This window comes from Schistocerca gregaria, chromosome 4 (genome assembly GCF_023897955.1).
Source record: "Schistocerca gregaria isolate iqSchGreg1 chromosome 4, iqSchGreg1.2, whole genome shotgun sequence".
NCBI lineage: Eukaryota > Metazoa > Arthropoda > Insecta > Orthoptera > Acrididae > Schistocerca > Schistocerca gregaria.
Genome location: NC_064923.1, coordinates 499,563,116 through 499,573,510, shown reverse-complemented (window position 1 = coordinate 499,573,510; position 10,395 = coordinate 499,563,116). Strand labels below are relative to the sequence as shown.

The window sequence follows — 10,395 nt, the reverse complement described above, 5'->3', positions numbered from 1 at the left end:
CCATTAAATACCCTTCTTTTCCACCAATGCACCCACATCCCCAGTCTACTTCTTTCCTTTTTCAATCACCCCCATCCCCACTCATGCCCACCGTCTAACCTTCCAACAACCTGGCTGTGTATCCCTCCACCTTATCACTGTATGCTCCCACAAACAGAACTTTACTGTCCTCACTCCTACCCTCCTATCCCTCCCCGTTACCCCTATCTTCCAGATTATTTCTCCCACCATGCACAGTTCGCAGTGGTCATGTGTTTGACTTGCATTTGCACAAGTGTGTGTGGGGTCTAATTCAGAAGGCCTTTCTGGCAGAAAGCTTTCTTATTTAGGAGTCTCTTCGTTGTGCCTATCTGTGACTCAACATTCTCCACTATACTGTTAGTAGCAATCTATCCTTTCCATAATACACTTCCTATACATATTGCGATTTCTCTTTTCCGTTTAACCAGACTGAGCCACAGCAACACGCGTGGGGACAGCTGGCACACAGCAAATACGACCTGTCAAATACTGTGAGCAAAGTTCTGCACATGGAGAGCGCATGGTAAGTGCTTACTACAAGTAAAAAATACTCAAGCAATATCATTTTGGGACATTTAGGGTAAAGGTCAAATAACAATGCGAAAAATTAGTCCGTGGGGGAAAATAGTGAATTTTGTAGAGCTCAATTTGGAAAAGGGTGAAACAGAAGTCCTCATAATACTACTGCAAAATTTTCAACGGTACTTGAAACGGAAATGTGTAAGACCACAGCAAACAACTGCATTTAAAACAGTCCAATGCATCTGTTCATCCATTTGGCTGTTGAAATTGGTAAAGTGCAAGTGATCAGATTCTTTGCCAATTCCCTCCCTACCTCCCCTCCCTTTTTCCAGGTGTGGCCACAAGTCAGCTTTTCTTCGTGCTTATCTTAAAATAACAATGAAATTTTTGTCACCTGAAGATTATTTTTGCTGTAAATAATTTTTATGCAAAGCTGCAATTAATTTCTTATTTGAACAAATAAGAATTTAAAACACTGAGCTCAAATTTTTATTTTTAAATTATTTGCTATATGGTTTACTATCTTATCAATTCACCCTTGCAAATAAAAGATGCAGCCTTAAATGAAAATATAGTGTAGCTTCATTAGAGGAACGTGATGACAGGAGAAGAAATATCAAGCATTACTGTAGTGAAATTAGTTATGACAATAGCCACCACATGACAAAGTACTCAGGTAAATACTTTTGATATGAAGATATGCACTATCCTCACATAATCATATCTTACTTTGTATACCTTTTATATATATTTATATTTAATCTGTAATGTTTCCAACATGTTCACTCCTTTTACCACCCTGTAGGCAGCAGTCAGCCAAACAGAACAGACACGAGGCCTAATCCTCGAGGGGTGTTTACATATCTGACACTGTTGTGCTGAATGGTGTGAGGATGTGAAACAAGACAACATATCTCTTACCATATCACCGTCTACAACTCTGAAAACATTTCATGCTAAATATTTTCTGACGTCTTCTGTTATTTCAACCATGTCGGTCTTCAGAAGGCTATTCCCACTAACATGCGTAATCTACTTCCCTCTATATAACGAGTACTGACTTGGCAAAAATTTTCAGCAGCCATTCTGCAAACTACAGACTACTATATACTTCTATAACCCAGGTTAAAGAGCAAAGTGAAAGTGCTGCCTCTTTTAAATGTGAGATTGACCTACGAGTCCTACCTGTGTTGCTTCACTGTAAAAAATGCTTATTCATTTTTTAATTTTGCAGTAGAAGTTCTGTTAGTATATTTTTAACTGGGCTAGAGAGTGACAATGTTCCCCTCCCTTTCACAAAATCTTGGTTGTAGTGACATTGTTCAGTAGCATGACCTGGAATCTATACTAGGGTGGAAAGTGATAATTTGGTTGTGAGTTTGCAAAGCCATCAAATGCGAATGCGTAACAGACATTACACACTGACTTGTAAAAATCTGAAGTCAGTGTTCACAGGAAATAAAATGCATTTTTCCATTATAAAAATAAACTGCACAGTAAATTCAGAAAATATACATTATATACTGACCAGGACAAAGAAACACCACCCAATAAACGACACGTAATCTTCACATAATGAGCTGTTTAATCAAAGCAAAGCAATTCAACAAATTTTTTGAGACAGTATATTACTGGCATTGCTTTGCAAGCAAATGATGAAGTGTTGATTGTTTATTGCACTAGCCTCAATTGTTTCCTGCACAACCTGGAAGACATTACTTTACTGAAACTAAGTGAATAGTGCATTCCCACTCTTATTGTAGACTGAACTGTTCCCTTTCAGTCACACATTTTTGTAGGATCTTTCTGTGATTGTCATAATCAGCTTTCTGGAGTAAACGTGCCATTAATAGCCCCGTACAAGCTGCAAAAGATGTTTTGGTGGAAGGTCCATGTGTTACACTGCATAAGTGTTGAGAACTACACTTTCCACAATTCCCATAAAAGTGTCAAATTTAAAATAAATTTGTTTCTGTAAAAAAGTGAAGTGCTGCATTTTTTATGCCAGTCAATGTATTAAGTGCAAACCTCCAAAATTATGAACACCTATCACATATAAACTACAAAAATATGAAATGGGATCTGCTATGCGAGATTTAACTGAGCATGCTTCAGAAAACAGTCATTGGATCAAATCTGATGAAACATCTGTACAGGCTCACACCAACAACTGCCGATACAGTAATTGTAGAAGCTGTCAGAATTAAACTGACTGATAACACCCTTAATAGAAAGTGGTCTGTAACTCAGCATGGTGTGCAATGCAGTGATTGTGAAGTTGAAGCAGACACATCGAACACCAAGTCATTGTGTGTCCACATATCGCAATCCCACGAGCACATCACAGCTGACAGCTAATGTATAAAAGGGCAGAGTAGTATCAAACTGGCAGTCTTATCACTTGACAATAGCCGCAGAGCAACTGTCAAAAGCGTGTAGAATTTTAATGACTATGTGGCTGGAAGACTGAATATTTTATTCCATGTTACCAAACCAAGACTCTTGCATTCTTACATGACTGCAGAAGTTTTAGTTGGACACCGGGCAAAATATGATTAGTTTGTTACTGGTTTGATCTCCTGTGACAAAAGGCAGGCAGAATAATTTAACAGAAAGGTACATCCCTATACCACTCCAAATCCCAACCCCCTGCCACATTTATCACATCCCTGTGGAACACCCAGGTGCAGCTCAATCCACCCACCCTGCACTTACTATTCCAGTCCTATTCCAAGTTTATCATATCCCATCAGGGGCCTGAACACCTGCAATAGTGGCCCTGTCATTCACCAGCCTCGCTACAATCACCGCACAGCTTTTTTTATTCATATGATTACTAACCAGCTGTCTACCAGGATGAACAACCACTGCCAAACTATGGCCAAGAGCGAAGTAGACCACCCTGTGGCACAGCAAGCAGCTGAACATCACACACTTAATTTCAACTGCTATTTCACTACCCGAGCCATCTGGACCCTTCCCTCCACCACCGGCTTCTCTGAACTTTGCAATGGGATTTATCTTTAGAATACATTCTCCACTCCTGTAATTATCCCGGCCTTGGCCTACAGTAACATACTGTTACCACACCCTCCAACAATTTCCACCCCATTTGTCCTATTGTCTCCTCCCCACTTACTTCAGACTATATTTGCAGCCATCTGCCAATCTTTCCCTGTTCCTCTCCTCCTTTTCCCATCTCCATGCCCCACAACCTCCTGAGGCTGCACATGTTGGCAGTCTAGTCCCTGCACACTCCACCAGACAGTGTTCATCTCTCCACACCCATACACTACTATCCTTCCCCCCCCCCCCCCCCCTCCAAGAAGAATATAATAATTCCAATACCAAAGAAAGCAGGTGTTGACAGATGTGAAAATTACCGAACTATCAGTTTAATAAGCCACAGCTGAAAAATACTAACACGAATTCTTAACAGACGAATGGAAAATCTAGTAGAAGCCGACCTCGGGGAATATCAGTTTGGATTCCGTAGAAATACTGGAACACGTGAGGCAATACTGACCTTATGACTTATCTTGGAGGAAAGATTAAGGAAAGACAAACATACATTTCTAGCATTTGTAGACTTGGAGAAAACTTTTGACAATGTTGACTGGAATACTCTCTTTCAGATTCTGAAGGTGGCAGGGGTAAAATACAGGGAGAGAAAGGCTTTTTACAATTTGTACAGAAACCACATGGCAGTTATAAGGGCCGAGGGACATGAAAGGAAAGCAGTGGTTGGGAAGGGAGTGAGACAGGGTTGCAGCCTATCTCTGATGTTATTCAATCTGTATATTGAGCAAGCAGCAAAGGACACAAAAGAAGAATTCAGAGTAGGTATTAAAATCCATGGAGAAGAAATAAAAACTTTGAGGTTCGCCGATGACATTGTAATTCTGTCAGAGACGGCAAAGGACTTGGAAGAGCAGTTGAACGGAATGGACAGTGTCTTGAAAGGAGGATATACGATGAGCATCAACAAAAGCAAAACAAGGATAATGGAATGTAGTCTAAGTCGGGTGATGCTGAGGGAATTAGATTAGGAAATGAGACACAAAGTAGTAAAGGAGTTTTGCTATTTTGGGAGCAAAATAACTGATGATGGTCGAAGTAGAGGGGATATAAAATTTAGACTGGCAATGGGAAGGAAAGCGTTTCTGAAGAGAAATTTGTTAACATCGAGTATAGATTTAAGTGTCAGGAAGCCATTTCTGAAAGTATTTGTATGGAGTGTAGCCATGTATGGAAGTGAAACATGGACGATAAATAGTTTGGACAAGAAGAGAATAGAAGCTTTCGAAATGTGGTGCTACAGAAGAATGCTGAAGATTAGATGGGTAGTTCACATAACTAATGAGGAAGTATTAAATAGGATTGGAGAGAAGAGAAATTTGTGGCCCAACTTGACCAGAAGAAGAGATCGGTTGGTAGGACATATTCTGAGGCATCAGGGGATCACCCATTTAGCACTGGAGGGCAGCGTAGGGGGTAAAAATCGTAGAGGGAGACTAAGAGATGAATACACTAAGCAGATTCAGAAGGATGTAGGTTGCAGTAGGTACTGGGAGATGAAGAAGCTTGCACAGGATAGAGTAGCAGGGAGAGCTGCATCAAACCAGTCTCAGGGCTGAAGACAACAACAACAACAACAACAACACAAAAAATGTGTTTCAGAACGGAGATGTACAATTTAATACACAAGAGGGAGAGATTCTTTGTTTATTTCCTTTTCAGAAATGAAAGCTCTTTTTGGAGTTCTATTCTTTATCGCTCTAAACCAAAGTAACAGCACCAATTCCTGAAGAGCTTGGAAACATAATGGTGCAGGGATGATGATTGCCGAGTTGTGTTTCCTGTAACAGATGTATGTTTCTAATGGGAAGACTCAGGTCTGATGAGAGAGGCAGGGGAAAAACCACGATAAATTAGCAGCCATTATGGAGGTGTACAGGGACTATTAAAGTAGTAACTGCAAAACCAATTACTTGCTATCAGAATTTTTGACGACTGATGAAATTCTGCTTCCCTTTCAAGGTCAGTGTAGTGTCCGCCACCATGACTGCCAAGCACGCAAAAATATAGCCTGAAATTGTATGCCATGTGCGATAGTAGAAGATTTGATGCACACAGCTTAGATATACTGCAACAAAGGGAATGTTCTTGCTTTACATCAAACAACCCATTCAACATAATTAAGCAACTGGTTCAGCGTATCTTTTGAGTCTCTCAGAAATGAAACTACCGCCAACTACTATACTAGGCATTCATTTTACTACACTTCAAGAAAAACGCAACATTCTTCAGATATCTGAACATGGTAGCAATAAATGCACACACATTGTGGATGTGCAGCAATGTACATCAACCATTTAGCAAACAGGACTTCCTGGAAAATATGACTTTTCAGACTCGTTGAACACTACATATATGTGCGTGCATGCGCATGCTGCCACCTCACATACTACCGAGAACCAACTAATACCAAATCGACAAAACAGTTTAATGGGAAAAAAAGGATAGGTCCGTGTCAGTAATACGCCGCCGCCCCCCCCCCCCCCCACACACACACACACACAAAGAATAAAGACTACTGTACAGTGTTCAACATGAAAACATTTTGTATGCAAGAATCAACATGCCAAGTAGTTTTCGACTGTTGTCATCAAAGAGGAGATGGGGAAATTGAAGTGCACAGCGATTGATATTTCGCATTTTCATATTTATGTACGTTGTACCTTGTAATTAGTTTCAGTTAATATGAGAAATACATGTATACGTTTTATACTATAATTATTCAATATTATACATTATAATTAAGCAATACTTTTGCTTTCAATAAAGTGCATAGCAACATATTAATTTATCTTTATCCTTTAAATTGGCACCAAAGTTAAAATAAATACTATTTTTCTGTGACTTAATGTCTTTAGATTGTACTGACATACAGGTATTTATACTTACAAAAAATGTATAAATGGTACTATTTTGGATACGCAGCAACAAGTCCATGCACAGTACCTTATGAGAATATTATACACGCGGTATTTAGAGGATTAAACTCATCCAAAAATATTGTCGAGGTGCAAGATACAACAGTATTAAACAATTAAACACAGAGAGAGCAATCTCTAGCACTGTGCGTACTCAGATTCTCAGTTTACAGGAGATACTGATATTTGGCTGAGTTAGGTCACCACATTAAACAGAGGACCTATTACCCAGATATCAGCAGGAGGGGGGGGGGGGGGGGGGTGAGAATGTGCTGTCATATCTACAACAGAATAGTATGTTGGTGTATCTAATGCAGCTGCTGAAATGATGTGGCTTTGCCCATTCTGGCAGGAGCTCTGTATCAATGTGCAACAGCCAACTAAATTCTTTGTTGAATATCAGGGCACAATGCCATTGTTAAAAAAAAATGAGCGCCACAAAAGAACTAACTAACCACAGAGAAAGTGGTGAAAAGATTAATGATCATTTTATTCTTGTATCCTGTACCAAGTCGGATCACTTGGCACACATGTTTAAAAAAGCACTTACCAAAGTCAAGTTAGAAACTAAATAGATCATTATCAACTGTCTCTCTAAAATTAGCAAACAAGATAGGGAGTGTTAAGTGGTATGGCTTCTTGTGCCGATTATCTTGTTATGTCAGTGTGTCACTGGATGGCATCTTAACAGGGCATCTGATATTTCCGTATCTTCACTTCTTCTGATTGCTTTGTGTGCCTGTTAACAAAACTTGTTCATCCCGAACTGTAATTTGATCATCAACACAGCGCAACTAAACTATTACCCATTGCACACTACAAGATGAGTACACTGCACTTTAATTATTGCTACTTGAGACACTGATGAAATACATAGCATATGCCAAAATAAAAATTGTAACTTAAGTATTTACTTACCAATTGGAAAACCTAAGTTTATAGACAGGTCTGCTAAATACAGTCAATGTATCCAGAGGTTGCTTCGGGTGCCGAACATCAACAGTAAAAATATCACCAGTTATGGAACCAACAACAACAAACTCAGATTTTTGTGGCCGCCAGTCAACTGAAGTGAACCCTATATCCCTCAATAATACTGCAACAGTAAACATACGTTAGTCTACACTGAAGCAAGAATAATTTACATCTCATTTAACAGTATATTTCTACCTGAAGATGGTTGGGATTTCCTTGTGTCCCACAATAGAGCTGTACCATCAAGAGAAGTTGATGCCAGAAGGCATCTGTCCATAGGACTAGTTGTCACAGACGTCACATGATGTGCGTGAGCAGGTCTGTACGTATGTTCTGGAGCTAGTGCCTCTATATCCCATACCTTTATACTAAATATGATAAACATTTTAAAATTAAAATTTACCCACAGTAATAAAGCATTCTTATAATTAACTGTGGCACAACATGTGAGATGTATTACCTGCAATCAAAACTTCCTGAAACAACCTTCTTCTTATCGTTAAATGTTGAAAGGGAGCTAACACTATCATCATGCTCGCAAGCAGACCCGAGGCATGTAAAATGAAATGAATCTTTATCCTCAGATTCAATCAAGGCGAGTACTTGAATAACACCAGAGTCTTCGCCAACAACAATCTAAGACAAGATATTTTAAATCAACATTTGTCGAAATGTAGAAGCATATATACTTACTGAGTACATGCAAAAACGACTGACAATATTGTTTAGTATTACAAATCAGGCCACATCATATATCAATAAATCTAACAAAAGCTCCTTCAAAGCGCAGAACTGTGCAAACTTCGGCCTAACATGGGTGAATGTCACTCGTTTCCCGAAAAATTAAATACTTCTGCTGTATACTTACTTTATACTTATCTTGCAGGAACTTCCCATCGCATACACCCGTCTCACGATCAACACCTGCTAGACATTTATACACATCTGGCGTAAGTTCTGCATCCTCAAAATACCACAGCGAGCCACACCAAAACCGCCCCGTTAATTCTGAACATCCAAGTAACGTAGATCCATCTGCAGCACAAACAAATCAGTAACACACACACACACACACACACACACACACACACACACACATCACTGAAATAAACACACCTTCAGCAATTTCGATGATATCTAAATATTTTGCAATGCCTGTAACAGGTTCTTGCTGCAAGTTTCGATAAGCTTCAGCATTCCGATTAGGCTCTACTTCGTACAGTCCTACGTCTGTCTCCATTACCAAGACGTTCTCCACCTGGTACCTATCTAAACTTAACAATCCCTCTTTTCTGCTACAAAATTCGAAACATGCTCTTTCCGCTTGTAACAAATGCCCTCGCCCAGTATTGCCAACATACCCATTAACGTCTTCGTGTATACCCATTCATATTTAGTTACCAACCACTGACCATACACGTAGATTGTAGATTGTACTTTATTGGCCCTGTTGCCTACATAGCAGCTTATGCATAAGACATTGGACAAGTCAAGTTATAAATATACAGGCTGAAAGTAATTTCAAGGCATACATATGTAAGCTTACAATAATACACTTTACACGTAAGTAAGTATTTATATAACACATTTCATAAATTTACATATTCTTCAATGGAGTAAAAGCAGTGATGCTGTAAATATGACTTTAGAGATTTTCCAAATGTATTGACCTCAGTGATAGCTTTTATTTTTTCAGGAAGTTTGTTATAAAGCTTAACTCCCATGTGAAAAGTACCTTTTTGGCACAGTGTTGTGCTGATTTGAGTCATATGTAAGTTTCTGTTTTGTCTGGTAAAGTGCTCATGTATATCACAGTTTTTTTGTAGTCTCCTGTCCTTGCCTATTACATTTAATTTAAAGAACAAAAGGGTTTCCATAATGTATACACATGGTAATGGAGGAATACCAGATTTCTTAAACAGGGGTTTACAAGAGTCTCTAGGCATGCACCCAAACAAGATTCTAATGGCAATGTTTTGTAGTTTAAAAGTGCTATTAGCTGTTTTAGAGTTTCCCCAGAAGGTGACCCCATATCTAAGAAGAGTATGAAAGTACACATGATATGCATTCAATACTGTTTTCTCACTACAGCACGATTTTAATGAACAAAGAAGGTAACATGTTTTGCTCAGTTCTGCATTGAGATATTCAATATGCTTATTCCATCTGACGTTACTCTGCAGCCAAAGTCCTAATAATTTGGTTTCAGTACTGTTACCAACTGGTTCGTCATTAAAAGAGACTGATGGGATAAATATGTCCTTGTTTTGGAACATTGTGGAATTATAAAGCAACGATTTTCTTACTGATTATTACAAGCTGATTACTCTGTGCCCAGCTGCTAAGTTGTTTTGTGACTGTTTTTACTGTCTGTTGTAACTGTTCATCGTCATCTCCTTTTAGTAGAATCGAGGTGTCATCAATATTTAAGCGTAGATCATTTATATACAGAAGAAACAGAAGGGGTCTCAATACTGATCCTTGGGGTACACCACGTATTATTTGTTTATAGTCAGATAAGTGATTAGATACCGTTTTTAGTTCAATATTTGTGTGCTTGACGCACACTCTCTGCATTAGTCAGGAAGAAACTGATCCACTTGTTGGACAGACCTCGAATACCATATCTTTCTAGCTTTGATAGCAGAATTTTATGGTCCAAGACAATGAAGACTCCTATTGTTTCCTGTTTTGTATCCATCAGGTTTAGGATGAAACTGATGCACTCATAGACAGCAGTTTTCGTTGACCTCTTATTTCTGAATCCATGTTGTTCATTACATAGGATGCTGTTTTTATTTATAAATTTCATAAGTTTCTCACACATAACGTTTTCCAGTACTTTAGAGATGCAGGAGGAAATTGTCATGGGCCTGTAGTT

General features: G+C 38.8%; 1 protein-coding gene across 1 annotated transcript in view; it reads right to left on the bottom strand.

Moving 5' to 3' along the window:
• LOC126267369 (methylosome protein 50-like) overlaps window positions 1-8,937 on the bottom strand; it is a 48,851-nt gene extending 39,914 nt beyond the window's left edge. The window contains exons 1-5 of the mRNA XM_049972548.1: window positions 8,631-8,937; window positions 8,383-8,549; window positions 7,975-8,150; window positions 7,710-7,882; window positions 7,458-7,635 (exon numbers count right to left, since the gene is read on the bottom strand). Coding sequence (XP_049828505.1) covers window positions 7,458-7,635; window positions 7,710-7,882; window positions 7,975-8,150; window positions 8,383-8,549; window positions 8,631-8,901 — 965 coding nt within the window. The 5' untranslated portion in view covers window positions 8,902-8,937. The remainder of the gene's footprint in view (window positions 1-7,457; window positions 7,636-7,709; window positions 7,883-7,974; window positions 8,151-8,382; window positions 8,550-8,630) is intronic.
• Window positions 8,938-10,395: the final 1,458 nt, after the last annotated feature.